We start from the raw sequence: 27,077 nt of genomic DNA on the forward strand, positions 1-27,077 counted from the left end.
TCTTTGCCATTGGCTGCCACCGGCCCACGGTTGGCTAGGACAAGCTCCAGCACCCCCACCACTCTTGTGAGGATAAGCAAAATGAATGAATGAGCTTTCTTCAAGTTATCCACAGCCACAGCCAATAAAATTGGAAAAGTAAGAAAAGTACATTTGCCCATATTACTATCATAGGGAAATAATCATGTGATTACAGATCATGTGATGGATCAAAATAAAATAAAACAAAAATGAATGAATGATATGGCCTTGCTGAAATAGAAATCATCCACCAATAGCATTTGGGTAGCAGAGAAATTGCTCTCACATCCAATTGGATTTGATTCGCCTGGAAGCCAGAAACAAGGGAAAGGCTTGTGTAAAAGGACTAGTTATGAAACTAGTTTATGTTTTCGTTTCGATGCGACAGCGACGATGGGACGCCGATGTTGCCGGGCCTGCGGGTGACGCCTAAATGTGTACTAATGCACTTTCCTCTAAAGTTGCGCACGATTCATTAATATACATATTTAAAAAAGGAACATTATGCAAATCCTGCTCCAGATGAAATGGCAGAGCTGGTAATTTGGTTTAAAATATAATTCTGCACACATTAATGAGTCACCTTAGGCAAAACGCTACACTTGGACTTGATTTAATCTAATTATAGAGCAAACATTAAAACTCCATTTGGGTTGCCACGCTTCTTTTCTGCGGCAGGGCGGCGGCGGCGGCGGCGGGATGCCAGCCTGCGGAAAGTCGACAAAATCCAGCCACTTAAAAATGATCGCACTTACCTTTGTTGCGCCGTCAATTTGAAATCCCAAAACCTGCCTTGAAAATCATTTGTGGCAATTGCCAAGACTACGACTAACTAACTAACGGGGCTTTTTACAAATAAACGCTGGGCTGCTTTACGCTCCGATAGACCGAGTGGCCTTAAATTGACGTCCTCTGCTATTTAATGATGTTTTTGTTTGTTCTTCCTTTCCCTTTGTCTCCTCGCCTAAACCAATTTCTGTCCGCTGCTTTCTCCTATTAAACCAAATAATATCAACAACCTTAATAGGAGTACAACAAAATGTGGGTCGTTTTTGAAGAATGTTGCACTAATACATTAAAAACAATACAAAAGACCTAAACATACCTGTCAACCTCTGCCGATAACTGCCCTTATAAATGATTATGATTCCCCTTACAAACCCCCCAAAAACCTTACAAACACCGTACGACTCGTACAGTGTTTGTAAGGTTTTCTGAGGGTTTGTAAGGGGAATCATAATCATTTATAAGGGCAGTTATCGGCAGAGGTTGACAGGTATGCAATTTCGTCATGCGCAGTTTCTGGGTGTGATGACAATTCGTTTTTGTTGTTGTTGATGATGACGACAGGGCCTATGTCCGATTATTATATTATATTTTGTTAACAGTTAGATTCTAATCCCATTCCACCAGGTTACTCTTAATTATGACAAGATGTGGAAATGGTCAATCCGTCGGGAGTGGGAGGGATGGCAGCAAGTGAAGGAATGTTCCGTGCAAGACCTGCGTGGGCGAAACTCACATCGCAGTACGACGTGCAATTCTGTGATTTATTTATTTTCAATGCGCATATCTGGCTCTTTTAACGAGGTCTCTGCACGGGAGGCGTCTCAGCTTGCCCCACCTGCCAACTTGGTGCCAAACGAACGACCCAGACCACGAACCCCCCCCACTAGCAATAACTTGGATCCGGGAAAATTAGAATATCTTGCACGCCGATAAAAAAAAAAAAGCAAAGCAATCCAAATAAAGTGTGTGGTGTTGCAAAGTACATGAAAATAAGTGGTAAGAATCAAATATATGGCTAAATCTTTGCGACTTGATCATTTTGGCGTGCTGAAAATATGCTTTAGACCAGGAAATAGAAGCAAGTTAGCACGTGTTGATGAGTCGCTGCGTCCTACTTTAACCATTGCAGCTCAGTGAGGAAATATGCAAAGGAGCAAGCGGCATAAATGTTTCAAAAACAAAGTCCTCCGGGATGAGATTTGTTTCCGAGGTAGACTCCGGAATGAGCGTCTCGTGCTTAAAGCACAGAAGCCACTCAGTTGAGAAGCCGCGCTGCTTTGGAGAGGCTCCCAATCGAGCGGGACTTTGAGGACCACATATGCCTGGCAGCCATATTTCTATTATTTAAGCGTTGACATGTTTAGCGGAAGTAGGAGAAAATGGCGCTGGCCAAACTTTTCTTTTTAGCCCTTTAACACTAAAGATGCGCTTGTGTTTGACCTCATAACAGTATTTTCCAGGTTTTTTTTTTTACCTATAGAAAATCTCGCTTTCCCCAACAACCCATTATTATCCTCAGATGGTTCATAATTGTATGAGAAAATAGGATTGTTCAAGATAACCCCCTTTTTTAGTAATAACTGCTTAACGCAATTGCATACCTGTCAACCTCTGCCGATAACTGCCCTTATAAATGATTATGATTCCCCTTACAAACCCCCCAAAAACCTTACAAACACCGTACGAGTCGTACGGTGTTTGTAAGGTTTTTGGGGGGTTTGTAAGGGGAATCATAATCATTTATAAGGGCAGTTATCGGCAGAGGTTGACAGGTATGCAATTGCGTTAAAATGCCTAAAACGTCAAGGTTATTTCAGATTTTATTTCGTCTCATGGCAAAAGCACGTGTTCTGTTTCATATTTTCATCTCCCGATGACGACTCTTGACGTTTTTGCATGAAAGTACATTTGTAGGTTGAAATGTGACATGGTGGAATTGACTTTGAAATTCAACTTTGAGCAGCAGTGTGAGGGAATCTGACAAACGGGATTAGATGTGCTTCTTGGCCAAAAGCACAAGGAGAATTTCCTACCTTTCTGGGGATGGCTTCTCTTTGATCATCTCCACCGCGCCGGAACGCCCGCAAATCTCGGTTTGTGACGACAACCTGCGAGGAAAAACTTGGTTACACCGCATCTCATCATTTGTCTGCAATTTTAATGGCGTCCACTTTGAGACAGAAATGCCTCCCTGAGAGTGAGCTGGTATATTTAAGACAAAATCATGAAATATTAGACGTGATTGTTTTTGACGGAGATGCTAAACCGGACAAAAAGAGGAGACCCCCCCCCCCAAATACCAGGCATTTAACAGCAGATATACAGGGGGAGTCTGGCGTGCTCTTTGAAGAATAATTCTCATTTGAATATTAATAAAGCTGGGTCATCTGCAGAAGGGCAGCGGGCTTTTTAGTCGGCATGCAGATGGCATCAGATTGAAAATAAAGATCAAAGAAAAGCAAAATCCCATTTGTTCCAGCGGGCGCGTGGTGCCAAGCTTTTAGGAGTCCGTCTCTCTGCCTGCCTCAATCTTTTGGAGGCTGGAAAAGAAGGGCAGAATGTGGAGATGCAGATGGCGGCTGCTGATACCGAGCCAGCCAGATCGGGAACATCCTCTTTGCGAGCTGCTAACTCTCTTAATATATCCCATCTCTTTCCACTCGTTGCTCTAAGAATATGTGCGCAAATGTAAACGTACGTAAGGTGCTTTGTGGCTCCACCAGTCAAGTTTGCTTGCTTCTTCAGCATTCATTTATTATTATTATTTTTTCATTGGATTGAAATTTAGACCTACTTCTGTACTTCATTTCTATTATTTGCATAACTCTAAACAAAAGCTCCTTAAACTGACAAAATCATAGCTGTCAACCTTGGCCAATTGTCCCCCTTATTAATGATTGAAATTGCCCTTCTTAAGCCATAAAAAACATACAAATGCAATGCGGCATATATTTACTCACATAGGGCGCACTTAAAAGTCTCAATTTTTCTCCAAAGTGCCCAAAAGCACTAAATTTTGTAGACGTCGCTGTATGACGCTGACAGCTTGACTGTCTGGGTACATTGCTTGCTGACGCGCTATATAGTGAAAAAGCAGACGTTTGAAAGGAGAATGTGCGTGCGCATAGCATGCTTAAAGTATGGCAATATTAGCAGTCGACGATGACGATTTCGTAAGCTGCCAGTGACCGAGACGATCCGAAATGGGTAAAAATGAGATTACGAGATTAGTTTTACAAAAAACCTTCTTACACAATTTGAAATGATCAAAAAACATAGAAAAGTTTGACAGGTAGGAAAAATTCCTTCATTTTCTGTACTGCTTACAGGGTCGTGGGGGTGCTGGAGCCTATCCCGGCACGCTGGCGGCGGTAGACCTGAATGGGCCGCCAGCCAATCGCAGAGCACGACGAGAAAAACAACCAATCGGGCACTAGAGGAGAACTCGGAGTGTCCGATTCGGCTAGCTTGGCGACGGGGGAGCTCAAATTTCGAGCAGGTCGTCCAAGTCGACTTGGAGCAGGTAGCTCAACGCGCCAGAACGCGCGAGACGCTCAAGGATGGAGACGAGCAGCCAAGCAATCCTCCAAGCAGTGCCAACAGCGGCGCTTGGTGTGCAAATAAACAGCGCCGCGGGGAGCTCTCGGCACACGCCGACCATGCCAATACCAGCGACGCTTTGCCAGGCATCGAGGCCTTCGAGCGCGAGCGCGAAGCCATTCTTCGGGAGCCGACGTTCCCCCGAACGAGCTTCCCCAATTTTCCACGGAGGTCAAATTATCATCTCGTCCTCCTCCTCCTGGAAATGAGAAAAGTGGCGACTTGAACACATTCAAAAGACAACCGACTCCGTTATTTGGTGGTTAGTGGGGCTTTTTTTGTAGCTGAAGAATGCACAATGAAGACAGAAAATAGACAGGACGTCTAATGCCGTCAGTGGCAACCAAGAAGTTGACGTTCTGGCCCAAAAATAGGTACGAGATGGGGTGGCGGTGGAACGCCAAAGCAAAATCTGCCTAAACTGAGAGTCCTGCTGAATGTTTGTAGATGGGAAGAAAGAGATGAAGAGTAAACAAAGGAAAAGGACATGCGATTTAGACCAATGGGAAGTCAGAAGAAGGAAAAGTCTCTTGACGTCTTCCCTGGAAAATGAAAGAACGTCACCCGATGATCCAGATGGCAGCCAACACTTTCTTACCACCTTGACATGAAATATTCAGCCGGCGTTTCAAATCTTTATGCCTGTCTTGAAGACGGAAAGATCATGCGCACAGCTGCTTCTCGTTTGGGGCCGCCGTGCCGTCAAATATTCTCGCTTTGCTTTGGTTTTTATTTGATTTTTTTTCACACTTCCTTTAAATGACACTTGTAGAAATCTGTATATAACATTTTGAATTGTCTATTTCAGATGTTCCTGAAACCCTGACTGAGGACAGTCTGCCTTTTGCCCAAAGTTTGGTGGGATAATCTTTCTGGCACCCCGCCACCCTGACAAAGGTAAGCAATGTTGAAAATCAATTCTTTTTTTAGTAATTAATCATGAAAAGACACTTGTGCAGTTTGGATCGTACCAAACTAGGCATAAAAATATCAGCTATGTTTCTTATATGGACTAAAGTCCTGTTTTGGTACTTATTGTTTCCTAATTACGATTTCTGCAAGAGTCGAGTTCATAGATCGACTCCCGTGTATCGCTTTAAGATTTAACAGTTGTTTAGGACTGACACGCACGCACTCACTCTGAGCTGTTTACGAAATGCACGTTTTCCAAAATAATTAGCGATATATCCGCTGGATGCTTCTCAAAAAAGTGACATTTCTGCCTGCGGCAAATGGAAGGCAAAGATCAATGAGCACGTTTATGTAAAGTAACAGGAAATTTGGGGCATTTCCCCTCAAACTGCCAACCATGCCACACAAAAAGCAGAAGAAGATGGATGGATAGCTGGCATTTTTTGTATTTATCTTGTGTATGGTCAGCATTTCTTGCTAAATGCAATCTTTTTACACACAAAAAATAGGGCAGGTGAAATTTAACCAGCTCAAGTTGTAAGTCTAAATGTTATATTGGACAAAAGCATTTCATTTCTAAAAAAAAAACAATTAAATTGTGACTTGTTTATATGCGGTATTGCCAGAACCTTTTAAAAGAAGTATTTGTAGTACTATTCCGTCCGGGAAAAAGTATTGGCCCAGTACAAAGAATAGCTTTAATTTCTAAATGTCCTAATGACATTGTCACAGACTTCATTTGGAAGAACACAGGGAAGAAAAAAAAAGAAATCTATTCTTTCTCATTTGCTATTCATAATTAAAATGCCTCAGAGGACATGAGCACTTGACTGCCCCATTTCTATGTTCACACACAAAGAAAGGCTTCTTTTTTTCTTTTTTTTCTTCTTGTCAGAAGAAATCACGGCTTTTCTCCTTCATAAATGGTGTCTCGTGATCCCTGCAGAGTTGAACGCGTCTCCAGTGGAGGACATGCTCGGATGAGCCGGGCCACGTTGGCCTGTTTTCGCCGGCTTTCCGGGTTGAGGCCTCCATAATGTTCTTCTGGCGTTCTGCTTTGTGTCTATTCCATTATTTTACGCCTGCATTTCCTGGCTTTACTCCAGGATGTCACTTCAAATAAATATAAACAAAAGAAATCTATTTCACCTGCCAAACTAAAGCCACGGTCGCTTTCCCGTAAGATTTGATTTTTTTTAAAAATGCAGCACTTTTGTGTCTTACTAAAAATGAAACAAAATATTCAGACGACAAAAAAGCCGCTATGGGAAAAATCATTTTGTCCCGACTCACGCAAACATTCCAAGTTAGGAAACGGCAAATAAAATCAAACATCCATACCCTTCCTGTATCCGGTGGGTTTTTTCCCCCTTTTCCATTGGCTATCTCCCAACACCTCACTGGCCTCCCATTGGCTAAGGGGAGCTCCAAACATACATACATACATACATTTAATGAGTAGGAGTAAAGATGGTGGAATGAATTCTTCCAATTTAATGTAAAATATGTCTCGATTTGTGAAAAATCCAAGTCACAAAATTGCTTCTGGAACCAATGAATGTCCCAAGTAGATGAACCACACTATTATATACATTATAATTCCTTTCTTTAAGCTGTCATGAAGATCAGATCAGTTGTTTTCAACCCTTTTTGTTCAAAAGTATCCCCAATGCATATCCTTGAATTTGCCTGATTCATTTGAAATGACTTTTTGATAGATTTATTATTAATACACTTTCAGCAAAACAGGGAGACATCTTTAACATACTCTGGCTACAACTTGCAAGAAAAATCACTCCCAACTCGCCTTCGTCCAAGAGGATTCTGAAGAAACGGCATCCTCCTCTGTCCATTTAGTCGCGCCATACTCAAAACATTTAATGTACTCTGATTCAAACAATTGCATAAGCTAACCGAATAACACCATTAAGGTCAAAAAACAACTGCGATTATCGCCGTCTGCCGGAATCCAAGTCAAAGCAATTTAAGAGTCCCTTGTAGATCTTCATTGCCAACTCAGATCAACAGTCTCGGCCTGGAACATGGTGTCCTGTTCAGTCAATAGTCCTAAAAACATTTTAGTCGGACCGTGAACATGGTGACAACCATCGTTAATAGAGTTGTGGGACAAAGATCTGATGCTGTAATTGGGCCGAAGTGGAGGGCCAAACATCCCTTGTAAAAACAGAATCAAATCAACTTTTCGGTAATAACAATCCACTTGTAAAATGCTGAAATTGGAATGTCTGTTGGAATACTCGGGCCGTTGAATGAATAATTGAAGTGCAAATCCTTCATCATGCTCCTTTGAGCTTGTTATGGTCATTTTATCTCGGCCTTTTGTCTGTCAAGAAGCCAGAGAAAAGGACTTTAAGATCTTCAAAAGACAAATAAAATGGCAAACCTGACGACAGCTCTGGCCTTTTTCAGAGCGTGGCGTGGCATTTTTTTTCATCGGATGCCTCCCAGCCAGTCAACAATCAGAAAATGGAAGAAAACTCATTCCACCAGACGTATTAGGAGCAGATAACGAGGCCCGCGTACGTCAAAACATTCCAAACGCGGGAATTTCATTGCCGGGACTGGCGGGGAAGACGGAGACGGCGACGCCTCGGCCTCATTAGCATAAATATGCCATTAATTAATTTTCCAAATAATTAAAGGAGATATTTCAATGGAATAGGGAGTCAATTAATTAAGGCAGTGGTGGAAGGAATGTGAGTAATTAAGACAGATATTAAGTGTGTTGATAATTAGTAGATTCATCGGGGGGAAAAATGATGAGAACGGGAGCTGGAAAAGAGACAAAAAGAGACGTGGACTAGTTGCAGTATTAATGAGGGACTCTTACTACTAATGGATGCCAATGGATTTGTTTGGAGCCCAGCCATTCCGGCTGAAGACCAATGAATCACCACCGCCTGCTTCTGACCTTCAATCTGTCCCGAGAAACCAAAAAAAAAAAAAAAGAGAGCGATATTGCGCCACCGAGCCGTCATGGCGACCGCGTGTTAATTTGCTTTAAATTTGCTCTTAGGACAAATTGTCATCCGACATTAATTATCTGTACAGTCAATGATGGGACGGCTAATTTGGAGGCATTTGTTTCTCGTCTCTCTCTCTCTCTCTCTCTCTCTCTCTCTCTCTCTCTCTCTCTCTCTCTCTCTTTCTGTCTCCCTCTCTCTTTTCGTGTCTCGACTCTATCTGTCTTCCACTCGTGTCCAAGAAGTGGAAACATAGAAAAGCGGCATGGTACACAAGCACCGGTGCCATGAGACTCCAACACTCGTGCTACTTGACTGCTGACAACGTTAAAGCGTGAGTCCTTTTTTTTCTTCTTTCCTCTACTTTGGCATTTATAGATACAAGAGAAAGTAGCTTTTGTTGTATTTGCAGCTGTGCTACAGAGTTGATTCGACCTTTTCCAGTCCATTTGAGGAGCATTTATGATGCCTCGGTGGGGGGCCGTAATTACGGTCAATACCACTTGGCGGCTACAAGCATAACAACAAATGCTATCTTTTTTCCACAAAAGTAGGAACTCCTTCTTTCTGATGTTACCTTAGCCCGTGGGTTATCACTGGGTTATCATTTGACTTTTTTCTTCAACATGTTTGACAAAATGCATCCTTTCACGCTTTCACGTTTTGTTGGGGTATTCTGTCAAGATCTGCCTCGGGTGCAAAGCAAGAACAGAACTGAGGATGCGAGAAGCGGAGAAAAGGGCAAAGGAAGTGCTGGTGCACAATTTAGGATTTTAATACAAAAATACAATAAACACGACTAAACCGGGGGAGACGCACGCCGATGAAGAGGCAAAATCATGACTTACTACGTGAAGAAGACCAAAAGAAACACTAGGTAATACTCCCACACCAGACGTGTCAGACACAGGGGTCACAAGGAAAAACATTCACACATTCACCCAAAAACCGCAACAAAACGTGACCACACGCAGGCCTCGGCTATGCAGCTCGATGAAAAAAAAGGGCCTGATATAAAGACATTTTAAACAGATTTAGGTATTTTTCAGCCTTACAGTGATGTGGCATTTCAGTTGATTATTATTTTGTATTTTTGGGGAAGAGCAGTTCGTCTCACCGTTCTAAAATTGAACGTTTCAATCCCGATGTGTTCCGATCTTACCATGTGTAGTTTGCATGCTCCCTGTGTGCCTGCGTGGGTTTTCTCCGGCTACTCCGGTTTCCTCCCACAGCCCACAAACATGCATGCTAAGCTAATTGAACCCTCTAAATTTCCCCCAGCTGCGATTGGTCATTTGTCTCCTTGTACGCTGTGATTACCATCTCCTGCCCACAATTGGCTGACCTAGGCTCCAGCACCCCATGACGGAAAATGGATGAATCACAAATGCCAATTTCTTTCCTCACTAGCCCTTCTTGCTTTTGCATATTATTTCTCTAGTGAAAAACCTCACTAAGGTCGAAATGTGCAACTTGCAGATCTATATTTCATCACGGTATGTAGATATAATACATATAATATAGTATATTAGTACGTATTTGAAAGCAAGCCAGCCACAGTTGGATGTAAACCGAGATGGAGAAGTGGGCGGGGGGCATCATGGGTGTGCAATCCAGGCCGACCAATAGGGAGCCATCCCGGAGTGATTTACAACCGCAGAGGCTATGGGGAGGCGTGCGCGTGCGAGGGTGCGCGCGTGTGCGCGTGTGTGCGCGCATGAAGAGGGGAGCAAACAGCAGACAGAAGGCAGAGGACGCCGAGAAAAAGCAGAGTGCAAAGCGGCGAGATGGAGCCACAAAACTAACAGGACAAGTTAGCACTATTTCGGGGGGAAATGACTGACTTTTCTTTTCCTTGAGTGGATTTCCTATTCTTTCGAAGCCGAGACCATTTCCCTTCCATCCTTCAACCGGCTTTTTATTTTTTTTCTTATTTTTTTTTACTGGAATGCGCATGGCAATCATTCCATGACGAAAAGCCACTCGGAAATATCAAACGCATTTTTGTTGTTGTTGTTAAGATGTTCCCCTGTTAATGCGCACCTCGGTCAGATTTGTCCCGACCTTTTGCGCGCTGCCGCGGCGAGTTTTGTGCGCGTTTCCCGCAACGTTTGGTCCGCTTGAGGTTTTTTTTTCCCGATGTTCTCCTCGAGTGCGCTCGGGCCGGCGATGATCGCCTTTTTAATCGCCTTGTGCCTGACGCATGGAGCGCTCGGGCAAATTCGCTACTCCGTGCCGGAGGAGGCGGAGCGCGGCACCTCGGTGGGCAACATCGCCGAGGACCTGGGACTGGACCTCACCAAACTGGCCTCGCGACACTTCCAAGTGGTGGCCGGCTCTCGGACGCCTTACTTGGAGGTGAACACGGAGAACGGCGTGCTGTTCGTCAACGAGAAGATGGACCGGGAGCAGATCTGCAAGCAGAGCGCCAGCTGCCAGCTTCACATGGAGGTGTTTCTGGAGAACCCCCTGGAGCTCTTCCGAGTGGAGATCGAGGTGGTGGACATCAACGACCACCCGCCCAGCTTCCCCGAGACGGACATGACGCTGGAGATCTCGGAGAGCGCCACCCCCGGCACGCGCTTCCCACTGGAGGGCGCCTCGGACCCGGACGCAGGCTCCAACTCGCTGCGGGGCTACGAGCTGACCGCCAACAACTTCTTCCGCCTGGACGTGCAGAGTCAGACGGACGGGAGCAAGTTCGCCGAGCTGGTGCTGGAGAAGCCGCTGGACCGCGAGCGCCAGGCGGCCCACCGCTACGTGCTGACGGCGGCCGACGGCGGCCAGCCCCCGCGCACGGGCACGGCGCTCCTGGTGGTGCGAGTGCTGGACTCCAACGACAACGTGCCCGTCTTCCAGCGGCCCGTCTACGAGGTGACGCTGGCGGAGAACGCGCCGGTCGGCACGACGGTCATCCAACTGAACGCCAGCGACGCCGACGAGGGGCCCAACGGCGAGATCGCCTACTCTTTCAGCAACCACATCTCCAACCGCGTCCGGGACCTGTTCGCCATCGACCAGCGCACGGGTCGCGTGGAGGTGCGCGGCGAGCTGGACTTTGAGGAGAGCGCCCTCTACCAAATTTTCGTCCAGGCCAAGGACATGGGGCCCAACGCCGTGGCGGCCCACTGCAAGGTGCTGGTCACGGTGGCGGACGTCAACGACAACGCCCCGGACGTGGCCTTCAGCACGGTGGCCGAGTCGGTCCGCGAGAACGCCGCCCCCGGCACCGTGGTGGCCCTGCTGAGCGTGACCGACCCGGACGCCCAGGACAACGGGCAGGTGGACGTGGAGATCCTGGGCGACGTCCCCTTCAAATTGAAGTCCTCCTTCAGGAACTACTTCACCATCGTGACGGACGGGCCGCTGAACCGGGAGAAGGCGGAGTCCTACGCCCTGACGGTGGTGGCCCGGGACCGGGGCTCGCCCGCCCTGACCACCAGCAAGTCCATTCAGGTGCGGGTGTCGGACGAGAACGACAACGCCCCCGCCTTCACGCAGAGCGTCTACGACGTGTACGTGACGGAGAACAACGTGCCGGGGGCCTACATCCACGCGCTGAGCGCCGTGGATCCCGACCTGGGGCCCAACGCCCTGGTGGCCTACTCCGTCCTGGAGCGTTCCATCCAGGGCATGTCGGTCAAGACCTACGTGTCCATCAACGAGGAGACGGGCTACCTGTACGCCCTCAGGTCCTTCGACTACGAGCAACTGAAGGATTTCTCCTTCGTGGTGCGGGCTCAGGACGCCGGCACCCCCGAGCTCTCGGCCAACGCCACCGTCAACGTGGTGGTGGTGGACCAGAACGACAACGCCCCGCTGGTGCTGGCCCCCGTGGGGAAGAACGGCACGGCCCGGGAGCCCCTCCCCCGCTCGGCCGAGGCCGGCTACCTGGTGACGCGCGTGGTGGCCACGGACGCCGACGACGGCGAGAACGCCCGCCTCTCCTACAGCATCCGGCGGGGCAACGACAACGGGATGTTCCGGATGGATTGGAGGACGGGCGAACTGCGCACGGCCAGACGAGCCTCGCCCCAGCGGGACCCGCGTCAGTTCTACGAGCTGCTGATCGAGGTCCGGGACCACGGTCAGCCTCCGCTGTCCTCCAGCGCCAGCGTGCTGGTGGCCCTGGTGGACGGGGCGGCGGTCGGGCGCGGCGCCGCCGACCGAGGCAAGACCTCCAAGGCCAAAGACGGCGTCCTGGACCTCACGCTCATCGTGGTGGTGGCCTTGGTCTCCGTCTCGCTGGTCTTCCTCCTGGTGATGATCGTGCTGGCCGTGCGTTTCCGCAAGGAGAAAAAGGTCAACGTTTACACGTGCCTGACCAGCGACTACTGCCTGGGCTGCAGTTCCTGTTGCTCGCGACAAGGCCGCGGCGGCGGAGGCGGCCGGCAGAAAAAGCTCAGCAAATCCGATATCATGCTGGTTCAGAGCGCCGCCAGTGTCGGCGGTTCGGCCACGGCTCAGGTCCCCGTGGAGGAGTCGGGCAATTTTGCCTCGCAGCACCCAAATCAGAAATACTGTTACCAGGTATGTCTGACTCCCGAGTCGGCCAAAACTGACCTCATGTTCCTAAAGCCGTGTAGTCCGTCCAGGAGCGTGGACTCTGACCACAAGCCACGCGGAGCCGTAGTAACGGGCTACTCGGACCGACAGCCCGACATCATATCAAACGGAGCGATCTTATCCAACGAGGTAAGGAACCGGCGTTCGGACCCGTGGCGGTTGGCTTTGCGGCGGACGAAAAGCACCGCGCTATGAAAGCACATGTGATGATTGGGTTTTGGGAGCGCAGAAGATATTCCAAAAATAGCTGTATCAGGAGTATCGGATTGGGACATTGCTACTTGTAGGATAATGACCGTGTTTTGGGACTATAAGTCGCGCTAGCCAAAGAATGCACGTTGAAATGGCAAAAATAGATATCATATGTAAGTCACACTTGAGTATTAGTCGCAGCTAATAGTCCGGAAATGTGCCACTGTCAATAAGGTAAAAATATGTTTGTTTACCTTGATTTCCCCGATTCGTCTTGTGCGGCGTCGGGCGTGGAACGTAGTCGGACTCAAATGCAGGGAAGTGGAGTGCTCGAACAAAAACTTTCCCGACTGGAGCTGGAGGGCCGTTCACGAAAATAACCACGACTCAAATCAAATAACAAAAAGGAAGACATGAGGAAACAAGAAACACTGAGCATGGCGTGGTTACTTGCCATGAAACAAACAAAGCCTAACAAAGGACTGACAAGGGTTGATTACAAATGACACACACCTGATCACATGAGAGAAGGCAAACCATGAGAGACAAAATAGGCCAAAAGCAAACCTTCCAACCAAAACCCCAACTAAACCCAACCAGTTATTCAAAGTGGCCTAATATCACCAAAAGTTGACCCTGAACAACTTCCAATTGGAATGATGCAAAAATAAGTAATGGCATGTTTTTAATCGCCTCATTTTAGGACTTTTGCCCAAATATGACTTCAATCTCCTAACAAATAAATGTTGTGCTCACACAGACTTTACGTAGAAAGCAAACCACTTCCGGTTCATGTTTGAGAAAAATAAGCCACAAAATGACTGTTTCACAATTTGAATCTTGTCATAGTATAATCTTTAATTTACCGTTCATCATATGTTGATTTCAAACTGGTAATAGTTCCTTTTTAATCCCGTTATATTCCGATTTTCTCTCTGAATATTCCATTGTATGAGTGACTTGCTGCAATTTCCCGCGGCACACCTGACCAGTTGCACAGTGGCCTACGTGTTAAAGGCCAACCTTTTTATTTTCTCACGTATTTGCCCTCATTTTGTGCCGTGGCTCTTGTGTGGGAATGGATCATGTGCAAATGAACGGAGCAAAGAGTGGAAAATTGAACTCAAACATTTTTAATGAACTCTTTTCATTTTTATTCATCCATTAAATGAGAAGCCTTTCCTATTTGCATTACCAACAACTTGTGAGCATTTGACTGAAAAGAGCAACAATGATTGGTACATCATTTCTCACTAATCCTTTCTGTATGTTGGGGAAAGATGTGTTTTTTTATGATGGATTCCAGTCTCACTGATATATGATTTATACCAGGGGTCGGGAACCTTTTTGAAAGAGAGAGCCATAAACAATTCATATTTTCAAATATTATTCCTTGAGAGCCATAATCACAATTTAAAAGTCAAAACACATGAAAATGTGCTTTTTTTTTTGTCATTTTACAACTTTTAAAGTACAAAAAGTCTCTTAATTATTTTGATAACATTGTTAAGCTGTTGCTAATCAATGAATGTCAATGAGTTCAATGAGTATCAATGAGAGAATGAATACAGAAGACTAATGGGAAAAAAATCAATGCCACAATGCCAATGTGACGTTCCTATTGGTGCGTTCAAGACTCTTTTCTCTCACCACCGGTTTCCATATTTTAGCTCAGAGCCATATGCACCCATCAAAAGAGCCACATGTGGCTCCCGAGCCATAGGTTCCCAACCCCTGCTTTATACTCTTAGATTTGACTCCCGTAGAAATATGATTGCTTGTATTTTTATTCCCAAAACGGGCTTGATGGGATCTAAAAGCGTGTTTTAGCACCCCATTGCTTTTCATTTGATCCAATTTTGCCCCCCTTTTTTTCCAGAGCAAACATCAGCGAGCAGAGTTAAGCTACATGGTTGACAGGCAAAGACGCGTCAATAGGTAAATAAGCCCAAATACCTGCATTCCTCTCACTCGTCCTCCTGTAATGAAGCGCTTATCTAGCCATAACTCTCGATGATTGCATCGGCGCGCCGGACGACGAGATGCAGCGGGAGAGATAAAAACCTCAGTTGTTTGGATACGTGACGCTAATGAAAAAGCCCAAAGCCAATTAACCCTGCGTGTGCTTCCAGCTCGGCCTTCCAGGAGGCGGATATGGTCAGCTCCAAAGACAGCGGCCATGGAGACAGCGAGCAGGGGGACAGTGACCACGACGCAACTAACAGAGGCCCTTCCTCCGGTAGGAAAATGACGTCTTTTATGATTTTCTCTGGCTTTGCGTGGACCTCGGTTCACGTTCCTGCCGTTTATTTAAGAGCCAAATCAGTGACTGGGTGGCCGCCACTGACGGCGCACGATTAAATTGTATTAATAATGAATCCATCAGAAACCAAACCACAGTGACCTGTTTTACCCAAAAATGATACGGAAGTGACGCAAATCGCCATCATCGACACTGCCGTTGGTTAGCGAGTTCATTTTGCATCACTTCCGTATCATTTTTGGGTAAAAACAGGTCACTGTGGTTTGGTTTCTGATGGATTCATTATTAATACAATTGAATTAACATGGAGACATCTTTAAACATACACTGGTTACAACTTGCAAGGAAAATCACTCCCGATTCGTCTTCATTTAGGATGATTCTGAAAAACGGTATCCTCCTCTGTCCATTTTGTCGCGCCATACTCAAAACATTTAATGTCATCTGATTCAAAACAATAGCATAAGCTAACCGAATAACACCATTAAGGGCAAAAAACAACTGCCACAACAATCTCATATTAGATCGAAACCAAAACAACTGTGTAAGAATTTGCAGAATAAGCATAATATTTTCTTTATAAGGTAAACTGCCGGCGTCCAAGTCAAAGCAATTTATGAGTCTCTTGTAGATCTTCGGCCTGGAACAAGGTGTCCTGTTCAGTCAATAGTCCTGAAAACAATGAACTGGCCTCGAATGCAGCTGTGGGGGAAAGTGTCCTCGTGCTTACTTTGTCCCAACATAAAAAACTAATTAATTTATAGCTTCATTACCTATTAAAATGCTTAATGAACATATTCTGACATCCCAGAATAAACCCAACAGTCTCTGCTCATTTTGGAGGTTTTCTTGTTGGTTTTGGGGCATTTCCAAATGACTTCCTGTTGGTTTGGGGAAATCGAAGGCTCCTTGTTAACTCATTGGCCTTTGTGGAATAGTTTGCCCACCCCTGATCTAACCTGTGGTCAACCTTTGATTGATTTCCTCAGATCGTTGTTATTTGACTAACCCCGCCCTTGAAAAATGGACAACATTCCCATAAAATGAGTGTGTGTGTGTCTTTGTTTTCCCGACGCCACATCGGCGGCTTGAAAATATGCAGGAAAGTTAAGGATGAGGCAGCTCCCCGCGAGCTCAATCACTCGTTGCCAGAGCCGAGCCGACTGGATGTGACGTGCCTTTTAATGAGGCTGCGTCAAGTACACACAATATTGAGCCTTTTGCAAACAAAACGGCCGCTTCATCCGTGCATGAAATGAGTGGTGTGGTCATCGTGGATTTGCCCCACAAAAGCACCGCTTTCCACCATGACTAACTGGCCCAAAAGCTCATTTGTAAAATGCTCCAAACCTTTAAAGGAAGATAATGAGCTTGTACAAAAGACCCATTGTTACCAATTCTGTTTTCTGTCTTTATTTAGTGTTACGCATTATTATTATTATTTAGTGGTGTGCCTTCGGCAGACATAGCTTGTATACCTTCAAGTCATACAGTGTGTCTCTTTAGGACGCCAAGTATATACATCCATTTTTTTGGTGTTTTGTTTTTTGGGAACAAATCCAGAGCATCATTTTTAATTTAAGCCACAGCAGCTGTTGCTTGTCTCCGGACACATCCTGTTTCCTGCGTATTAGCATTTTGAATGTGAGCCCCCTCTGTCGAACAAAAGAGGGAGGCCGGCGCGCCGTGTTCCTAAACACGCCGAGCGGAATTAATTGACTAAATTTAGCAGTCCTTTGAAAATGTGTCATTTTCTGATAAAGGATTCTTATCAGACCATCTATATTCCGCCCGACTCTTTCGATATCATCAAAAGTTGGGGATGAAAATTGGATCACGGAACGAGGTCACGTTTCTCTTCTTTTCGCTTTTATACACATTGATTTAGTTTATTTCCATTTTTATCTCGGCGCCACGTTATCGCGGCCCCCCCTCGCAGTTCGGAGAGCGAGGGTTCGATACCCGGTGGGTTCCGACCTTCCCCGGTTTCCTCCCGCATGGCAAAAACATGCGTGGCAGACTGCTTGAACGCTTGAAATTGTCGACGACAGATAAGCGTGATGGGGTGTTTGGTCTTATTTTATCCTGCCATTGGCTGCCAAAAAAGTCAGTGTTAGCTGTTGAACCCCCCAAAACCATTTTGGGCGTAGGATTTCCATATGGAGAGCCAACTTCCAGTAAAGTACACCACTTGGTGAAAATGAGTAAAGGCTCTTATCTGCGTTTTAGCACGACCAACACTTTCCTCCTAATTTGACTGCCATCTTTCTCCCTCTCTCTCTTTCTCTCTCTCTTTTTCTCCCCTCGGCGCCATTACTAATTCCTCTTTAGAGCCACAGTTCACGTTATCGCCGCGGTAGCAGCTCGCTGATCAGTAATTCATTTTTCAGACCTCTGCATACCAATTACCAAATGAAGGTTATTATCAGGGATTTGCTTTACCCCCGCACCGCCATCACATGGGACGCTAAAACGAGATGAAATTTTAGACCAAACCAGGCTAAGCGCCCCTCCCCGCTATCTTTGCATCGGCCCCTCCGATGGCATACGAGGGAAACATCGGTGTCATCCCAGGACGGACGCTTTTGTCGGCAGCCCGTGCCGCTGCCGCTCTACCCTGAGATAATCGTCGGGACTATTTCATTCTGAGATAAAGGTGGAACCGACCCAAAAATTCATCTTTTTTTTTAAAGCACATGATTTATTAGGATTTCTTCCTCCTGGTTGGCTTGAAAGTGCATGCTGTGCATTTTCCAATTTTACTGAATTGTCAAGAAATATGAAAAAAGCTTTATCTAGCTGTGTGGGTGAGTGGGTGAGTGAGTGGGTGTGGTTGTGCGTGGGAGGGGGCCACACCCTTGAAGCCACTTTAAAGGAGACCCATCGTCCCTCCATTTCATTTGAACGCTAACTATTATAGCTTTGGGATTCACACTTGGAGATATACAGCAATACCTTGAGATACGAGCATTTCGGGACCGAGCTCGTATGTCGATTTACTCGTATCTCAAATTAAATTTTCCCATAGAAATGAACTAAATACAAATTATTTCATCCCCACTCTCTGAAAAAACACCAAAAACAGGATGGAAAAACCTATTTTTATTGGTTCTAACTCCCCATCTACTAACAGAGGTAATCTCGTGGTTATGATTTTCAAAACTAAAATGAGACATTGTTCAGGAGGGGTGTTGAGGCATACCCCAGCCACGCTGAATTGGTTGCCAACCAATCGGAGGGCACAAGGAGATGCTCGCACTCATACCTTTAAAGTGTTTCACATTTACATATTTTATATATATACATACGTACGTGTGGGCAGCGTGGGATGGCTTTCCACTCGATGGCGGTGTGAGTGTCTACCTACTGGCGACCAGTCTCGGGTGCCGTCGGCTGGCATACGATCCAGCTTGCGTTGGGTTTTCTCCGGGTACTCGCCTTCCCTCCTTTCCACCTCACGAAAACACGGCTGGACGGGCAATTAGAAGTAAAATATACAGCAGTTTGTTGCTTCCTCCCCGCGTTTAGTGCCACATTAAAATGCAATGTGATGCATTCAAGCCGTGTTGGTTAATATTTAATAAGGAAACCTTCTTATTAGGGAGCCGGGCTCTTTTCCAAGCTGTTAGCGACGGCAAACTAAATTAATGGGCTTGGTAACAAAGCAAATTCCCCCCTTGCTGACCGCTCCAAACACACACGCACACACACACACACACACACACACACACACACGCTCACGCGCCTACTCGGATGTCAGCGGTTTTAGCTTAATCGGACTGTTTGGGTAGGATTAGCCGCAGATAGCTTGAACTGTAGCGTTCAGATTTTGCTCATAAACAGGGACTCAGACACAAATACAAAGCAAGAGGATTTACGGGGAAAAAAAAGAATAGACAGGTTTTTGACCCAAAAACATGCGCAGTCATAAATAACATTTGTGTATGATTGACTTCCGATCCGTAAAGCAATCCCGCTTGTGATGTTTATTCCAATTTCTTCCACTTTTTGTAACGTCTTTTTTTAAATATTTTGCTAGCTACGGATCTGTTCTCCAACTGCACGGAGGAGTGCAAAGCCTTGGGCCATTCGGATCGCTGCTGGATGCCCAGCTTCGTGCCCACCGACAGGCGGCAAGCCCCTGACTACCGCAGCAACCTCCACGTGCCGGGCATGGACTCGGTTCCGGACACTGAGGTATTTCAAAGTTCCCAGCCGTCATTCTTCACCTTGGGCAAGGAGACACCACCTGTCAATCACCAATACATACTAAACCATCACCATCTTGGTCTCCACCACCATCACCATCACCATCACCTCAGCCACCACCGCCACCATTATGGAACCCCAGAGAGCAAGGGTGTCAGACTCGGTCGGGTTGGTTTGCGGGCCGCTTTAACGTCAACTTGATTTCACGTGGGCCGGACCATTTTAGATAGAACATTTAGATTTTTTTTCTAAATGGATTAAAAGAACTGGATGAAAAGTCCTGAATATTCAGTTTTTTTATAGATCTAAAACAATGTTTATTTGAGCTTTTTTTATATATATTTTTTAGATTTTACAAAATTATTTTTGAACTAAAAACACAGAAAAAATGGATTCAAAAAAGACAATTATTGATTTAAAAGGGGGAAAATCAGGACATTTAATGTATATCTATACTCTTCATTTTAATTTCATCTTAAAACAGAAAGTCGGCACTCATTGACTTTCCCGGGCCACACAAAAGGATGCGGCGGGCCAGATTTGGCCCCCGGGCCGGCACTTTGACACCTGTGCCATAGAGGATCGAGTGGGAAACATTTCTTCCTAGCTCACAATCACCGTATGCCTCAGCAAATATACCAGGGGTGGGGAACAAGTTTGACACAAAGAGGCAAAATTTGAAACTGCGAGAGTAAAAGAGCCACAATTTGCCTTAGAAGCAGCATAAAAAAATTCAATCTGCCAAATTATTTTTTAAATCTGATTTATTATTTGTGTTTAATGGGCCCTGGTGAATTAGAGCAGAGGTGGGCAATCCGGTCCTCCAGGCTTTTTGTTCCAAGCGATCCAAGGCAGACAGAGTTATGGGTTGGAATGAAAACCTGCACCCACTACAGCCCTTTGTGGAATTTATTGTAAAAATAAGAGCAACACCAACCGACACAAAAGGCCACAGGATATACCAGATCCGATAAGAGGCAAAGAGACGCATCAAAAAAATCAATAAAGTGGGCTAGTTGGCACAAATTTGGCTCACCAACCAAACTCATTTGGACTCCCCTTCACAAGGAGGATTAAGAGAATGGCATTTCATCCCTGAATTGGCCAATGGAAACAATTGAAAGTCAAGTCAATTCCTAATCTGACCCACGTCCCGACTTTGGTCTTTTACTAACTCTTCCCTCTCCCTAAATAATCTTTTATTTCTAACCCACCTCCCCAACACATTCCATGCAATACTGTTAGACCGTTTGTCTTTTTCTAGCGACCGTATTTTGCAGACTATAAATGAGTGGCACTTTTTTTTCATAAATAGGCTCAGCCTGGGACTATTAGTCAAGAGCAACTTGTATTTTTTATTCCTCTCTGACCAACAAGAGCCCGTGATGTTGTTGTTTTTAGGCTGTAGTTATTTGAAAAACGCTTCTGTAAACAGACTATTTAGCCCATCTAACTCGTGTCGCTCTCACATGTGTTTGTTCTCGGTTTCAGATGAAATAAAATTTGCCCTCGAAAAAAAATGTGAGTTATACTCCAGTGCAATTTAGATTTTTTTTCCCCTCTTCATTGTTTATTCTTTGGCTGGTGTGATTTATAATCCCAAGAAATTTGGTATATGCCAAAGTACTAAAATAAACGTAAGCCCCTGCGTCAGTCGCCGAGCCGTACGCGAAAAAAAATGTCTTTTTAAAGGGTGGCGAAGCATCTCATTGTCATTCAGTGGTCGTCCGTGGAGCTCGGGAAAAATACAATTAAGAAAGCATCTTCAGACGATTGAGGCTCGGAATAAAAGGTGAGAAAAGGGCACATTTCTATGGAATTGCTGTTTCTAAACTGTCATTCAAAGGCCACAAAGAGATCCAGCCTCAAGAGCTGTAATTATGTGATAATACTAAATTATAATTTTGTCAAGCGGCGACTGAAGAGCCTCCCCCCATGCCCCCCCGCTCCCCCCCTCATCAGCAGACGTAGCTCGCTGGAATTATCAGACTGTCAGACTCCCAACTGTTTTCACAGCGCCATCATTTAAAACCGCCGTCTGCTGTTATAAGAGCCCAGAAAATGTTTTCTTGTTCCCTTTTAATGAATGCCTTTTCCTTCTCCGACATTTTTCAACCTGAATACATTTATTTTCAAAGATAAATAACACTTTTTTCCCCATTTGTTTTGAATGGAAATCATTATATGAGCATTATATTTGTAAGACTAAAAGGGTTCACCGTGAAAACTCACCTATTCACGGTTCAGTATTGAGAGACTCCATTCTTTCATTCATTTTCTTAACCGCTTATCCCCACAAGGGTCGCGGGGTGGCGAGGCGGGGGTGCCGGAGCCTATCCCAGCTGACTTTGGGCACCAATTGCAGGACACGAGGAGACAAAGGACAACTCATCATTATAGCTATAGTTAGGCCATTTTAGAATGTTCAACCAGCTAGCTTAGCATTCTTTTGCAATGTGGGAGGACAGCAGACTACCCGGAGAAAACCCACGCAAGCCCAAGCAGAACATGCAAACGCCACATAGCATTGTCCTTTTTAGGGCCCTAATACCGCCTACGCATTTACTTATTCGGCTATTGTTTTATTTAACGAATGACCCGTAAATATGGGATTCCGTGAGTACGTGGTGAAAGGCTCTCTCGATGGTTGGCCTTTCGAACGTAGGACGGAAAACCCGATGCAAATGAGCGTGGTGGTGGCGGCGGGCCGGAAGAGTGGGACGGCGTGGCACTGGCGCCCATTGTCAAGTGGGGAGGGTAGCCAGAAGTACTATATAGGGGAGGAAGGGAGAGAGAGCATAATGAAACACGGGAACCAATCCCACTAATCTGATCAAGTCACTGATACACAGACTCTTTTGTCCCGGGAGAGACGGGGGTTAGGGGTGCTTGGGGTAAACAGAGTTAGGGCTAGGATGATAGTTTGGAGATTACCATCCTGAAATCCAGACAATATGGAGCCGGGGGGGAGATCCGGGGGAGGGGAGGGGAGGGAGAGGGCTCCAGAAAAGCAAGGGGATACTACGCTGAAAGAGATGTTTTCCACTTTATTTTAGTGGCCCTCTCAAATTGGCGTCCTCCGATAAATTGGCCGTCACCAGCTCGACCCGCCCCCTCCCCCCTCGCCAACACCATTCACATGGCATAATTGCACACTTATTATCCGTGAACCCTTTCACAAGAATGAAAAAAAGCCCTTTGCTAAGGATGCTGGAATGTGACACATCCTAATACTCATTGTGCGTGCGTGTGACCTGTGTGAATGAGGCCATAATTACCGTAATTTCCAAACTATCCCAAAGTGGGACTTGTGTTTTTTTTTCTCTCTAACCCAATGACGATCTGCTATTTTTTTTTAACAGATGCCTATTTAGTCAATTGTTCTCCATTTTACTATTACTACTTTAACTCGACCTACTTTCCCAGTTTCTGATGAAAAAAACTGTTTTCTTTGCCTGACGTATAGTCAGAAAAATACGGTAAATTCTTTCATCTTTGTTTTTCCTCATCTGCCCCAGATTTCACACACAAACCTCTTCTCCACAACATATCACATTTCTAACGTGTGTATTTTTGTATTCTTCTTCTAGAGAGGAAACGAATTCACTAGTTCTTTTCTGGTCGACATTCCGGAGACCGCCTGAATTTGCACAATCGTCGCCCAACGGGACCCCCAAAAAAGGAACCAAACACGAATACCCAAAACAAGGATAGTTTACGTCCTTTTTCATCTGGTGGAATTCATTGAGAAGAAGGCTTCGGGGGAATGCCACCATTTTGCTTACAAGACTTGAAGATGGGACGAGGGTGGGGGGTGTAAATTGCTTGGGGCAGGTGGGTAAACGCCCTTAGTGAGGGGCCCCGTTTGTCTCAGCAGGACTGAGGAACTGCAAATAAACAAATGGCGGCAAACGTTGAAAATGGACGTGTTTTGTTCCCTGTGGTTGAGTCTGTTGACAGCAGCCATGTTTATCTTTGAGGATAATCAAAGCAGGCGTTCACCTGGGGCTCGGAAAGCGCAGCGCTTGTAAACTCACAGTGGCTAAACTGTACAGGAGATTACCACGTGAGTATTTGGACATGCAATGCCATTCTTTTCCTTCCTTTTTTTATTGTGTTTCTATATTTTTTTCAGTGGTCGGGCGTCTTTCCAATCCTTTTTAAATGTGTGGTATAATATTGTTTTTTTTTCAATGACTGTATTCTTATTTAATGTTTTTTTTTTATTGTTTTGAGGTGGATTTTTCACTATTTGGCAAGGGAGCAGGAACAAAAATGGATGTACGTTTTTCTCCACCACTTTTTGGGGTTGGATATCGAGTAGTTTCGATCACTTAGGAGAAGTGTTTACTGTACTCTTTAAAAAAAACTTTAAAAAAATTTAATGCTCTATATATGACTATAGAAATGTGTATTTACTTGTTATGGAGGCGCGTCACCTGTTTTCTGAATTGCCAATTCAGCTTTGACTCTTTCTCTATAGTATATGTAGACATCTATTTTGAAGGACCCTGCCGAAAGCTTCAACGTCCCCGATTGAGACAAATGTCGACTTTCTCAAATCGTTTCATAACTTTTTTCCACTTTTAGATATGAGTCAAAACAGTGTAAAAAAAAAGGGAGACGGTAGTGTAAAGGTCATTTTGTGCTAAGTTTGTGTCATTGTAATCCAAACTAATCATTATTTCATAAAGTAACAGAAAGATGCTAAATATGTTGTACACAACGCAGTTGGATTCAAGCAACATGCTTCTCTTTTAACACGTGAAAACAACACACACACACACGCACACACACACACACGCACACACACACACACACACACGCACATCAGTATGACAACAATAAACTGAGGAAAAAGCAAATGATGGCATTATTTATTTTATATATTTATTGTAGATATCATTTTCCCCACACCTTAAAGAGAAATATGTAAAACATAGTGATGCCATTTTTGACAAAAGGTTCGTTATTTGCCTAAATGTTGTTGTCACTTTTAATTCCAGCAGAAAAACAATTAGTGTGAATTATGAGACATGCTCATAGGCTTAATCCGACTTATAAAAAAACAACAAAAAACAGTGGTAAGTATTATCCGAAACATATGATAAGAAGTGTGACCTCAATAGATTTGGTGTGTTGTATTACAAACCAGGAAAGAAAATCTCCTTTGACACGTGCCATAATCCTCTCATTCCTTTTTTACAACAGTTGTTTGGATTTAGCAAATCTTGTCTTTTCATTCGGAAATGGATGTTGCAATCATAGATTATGGTATTAACAGAACTAATAACTGGAGTCATATCAGATAAAAGCCTAACACACTGGCAAGGGCAATAAAAGTTCAATCCGATTTGACTGGGAGGGCTGGCAGCGACTGTCGTATTCGCGGCCACCGTCATTTTCGCCTTCGCCCTTTTTGTCTGTTTCAAAACCGCGACCAAAAGACCGGCGACAAAAAAGACCGGCGACTAAAAAGACCGGCGACCAAACTTCCGGGCGACCTAAAGACCGCGACCAAAAGACCGGCGACCAATCGACCGTGTACCGGAGCGTGGAATCGAGGAGAAAAATTGTTGAACGAGCTAGCGCGCTGGCTTTTTCCTTTTAAATGTAAGCTGTTATGATGGTACACGGTCGATTGGTCGCCGGTCTTTTGGTCGCGGTCCTTAAGGTCAAGTGACCTCCACTTGAAACAATCAGCAGCCCAAAAGGTTTCAGTCAAACAAAAGACTCTCCTGGTGGAATAGTGGGCCATATTTTGAGAGGACTGACAAATATGGAAGGCTACAGTGTGAGGATTTTTCAGTGAATTGCCAGGATGAAGATGGTGCAAGCGGGCGGGCGGGCGGTTTGGTGGGATTCTGTGATCGTCAGTTTCAAAGTGACTTTCCGCACAAAGGCAAAGCAGATTAAAGGATGTAACTTTCATGTCGGGGGGCTCCTCTGCCAGCTCTGCTGGACGTTACCCCGCATAAAAAGAGCCGGGGCTTTCCATTCCCCGAGGAATAGCAGCGGCAAAGAGTGAGAATTGTGAGCGTGAAGGTTGATGACGAGCTATTGGACGGATGAATGTCCGACTTTGTGGGAAAACAAAGGAGTGTGACGATCGACCTTTGGAGTTGTCATTATCCAAATCCAAGGCCAGAGAATCGACTGACGCATTTTTAGACACCGTTTCATATTTTCTCCATAGAAACAAATCGCTTTGTCTTGTTCTAATTTCCTACACGACACATATTAACCATTTGCTGATAAAACCATGGGGGAAAAGGATTGGCCACTACAGTAATGCAAGTGTTTTTCCATTTTTTTCCATACATAGTAAATCGGGATCCTATAGTTAAAAAATCTGATGAGTTTTGAATCGAATGCTTTTATTGTCATTATAATGGGACTTAAAGCTTTGACAACGTAGTGCACAAATAACAACAACAAACAGGCCAATAAATCATCAATAAATAAGTAGTCCAAGTGAGGCAAGTTGTTGAGCGCACCACAAACACATAGATAATCCGTTTGAGAATTTCAATTTAAATCCATCCATTTGAGAAAGACCGAGGATGGAGGACCCCAAAATGAGTTGGGAACAATTGTCAGATGTCAAATAAAATCACTTTTAGACAACCTGATGCAAGGGGTTAAGGGTTAAACATGCCATCTCAACACTAAACCCTATTAATCCTTTTGGGTTTCTATAGCTAAATGTATTAGCGCATAGAAATTTGAATAGTACAAAATGTTGACAATGAAGCCTTTGCCGGTCTCCACATTGAAACGTTGTAAGAAGCCTCTCTCGCCGCTTGTACGCCACACGTGTACCGACACGCTAGCGCTTAATGGTTCCGAGAACTGGCTTCCCTCACACGGGGCCGCTCATCCATTATTCATTCTCCATCCTTTATCCCGTGCTTTACACTTGAGCTTCAAAGTGTGTAATAGTTAGTTTTACACTACTGTTGAAGAAGTGGGTGAAAAAAAATGAAAAATCCCAAGCTTTTTTTTTCACCGTGATTGTTATAGTTTTACCAGGGTCGCAAACTGTTGACGTGAAGATGGATGTTTGTATTTAACGCTTTTAACAACGTTTTCCTCAGTGTGTCTTGGCCTCGTGATCTCACCTGTGGTGGTCTGGCCCCCCTGGCGTCTCAGCCTATCCGCTGCCTCCCCGTGTCGCCCACCTGGTCCTCATCTCGTTAACTCACATCCGTGTATTTGAACCTCTGTGCCCCGGTCCAAGCCGTGTTCTTGTTTGCGGTAAGTTTTTTTTTCGCTACTCTGGCTTTTGATTTACATTTTGTTTTTGGTCCCCTGCTGATAGGTTTATTAATAGGTATACTTTAATAACATATAAACAATACAAGGTGGACATCAGGCACATCTCTGGCGTTATCTTGCAAGTGAAAATCGTCCTGGCTCGGCCTCGCCACCGAGACATTCTGCAGAAACGGCATCCTCCTCTGTCCATTTAGTTGCGCATAATCAAAACACTTAAGGTAATCTGATTCAAACAATTGCATAAGCGAACCCAATAACACCAT

General features: G+C 45.0%; 1 protein-coding gene and 2 long non-coding RNA genes across 4 annotated transcripts in view; 2 read left to right on the forward strand and 1 right to left on the reverse strand.

The window, feature by feature from the left end:
• The window catches only part of LOC144082520 (uncharacterized), a 34,190-nt gene extending 15,236 nt beyond the window's left edge, over positions 1-18,954 (reverse strand). The window contains exons 1-2 of the long non-coding RNA XR_013303272.1: positions 18,640-18,954; positions 2,844-2,918 (exon numbers count right to left, since the gene is read on the reverse strand). This is a non-coding gene — a long non-coding RNA (uncharacterized LOC144082520). The remainder of the gene's footprint in view (positions 1-2,843; positions 2,919-18,639) is intronic.
• On the forward strand, positions 8,551-9,360 carry LOC144082521 (uncharacterized). The gene is made up of 3 exons (XR_013303273.1): positions 8,551-8,640; positions 8,719-8,856; positions 8,991-9,360. It is a non-coding gene; the product is annotated as an uncharacterized LOC144082521 (long non-coding RNA).
• Positions 9,989-24,339, forward strand: pcdh10b (protocadherin 10b). Of its 2 annotated transcripts, XM_077609738.1 has the most exons (5): positions 9,993-13,001; positions 14,944-15,002; positions 15,197-15,303; positions 19,367-19,524; positions 23,127-24,339. In XM_077609738.1, exons 1-5 carry the CDS (start codon positions 10,446-10,448, stop codon positions 23,178-23,180), a joined length of 2,934 nt encoding a protein of 977 aa, XP_077465864.1. In that variant the 5' UTR covers positions 9,993-10,445; the 3' UTR covers positions 23,181-24,339. The 2 variants fall into 2 exon arrangements, 1 of the variants encoding a protein (XP_077465864.1); XR_013303270.1 differs by lacking the exons at positions 15,197-15,303; positions 19,367-19,524; positions 23,127-24,339 and having other exon boundaries at positions 9,989-12,836; positions 12,902-13,001.
• Positions 24,340-27,077: the final 2,738 nt, after the last annotated feature.

The sequence above is a fragment of the Stigmatopora argus genome, chromosome 9 (genome assembly GCF_051989625.1).
Source record: "Stigmatopora argus isolate UIUO_Sarg chromosome 9, RoL_Sarg_1.0, whole genome shotgun sequence".
Taxonomy (NCBI): domain Eukaryota; kingdom Metazoa; phylum Chordata; class Actinopteri; order Syngnathiformes; family Syngnathidae; genus Stigmatopora; species Stigmatopora argus.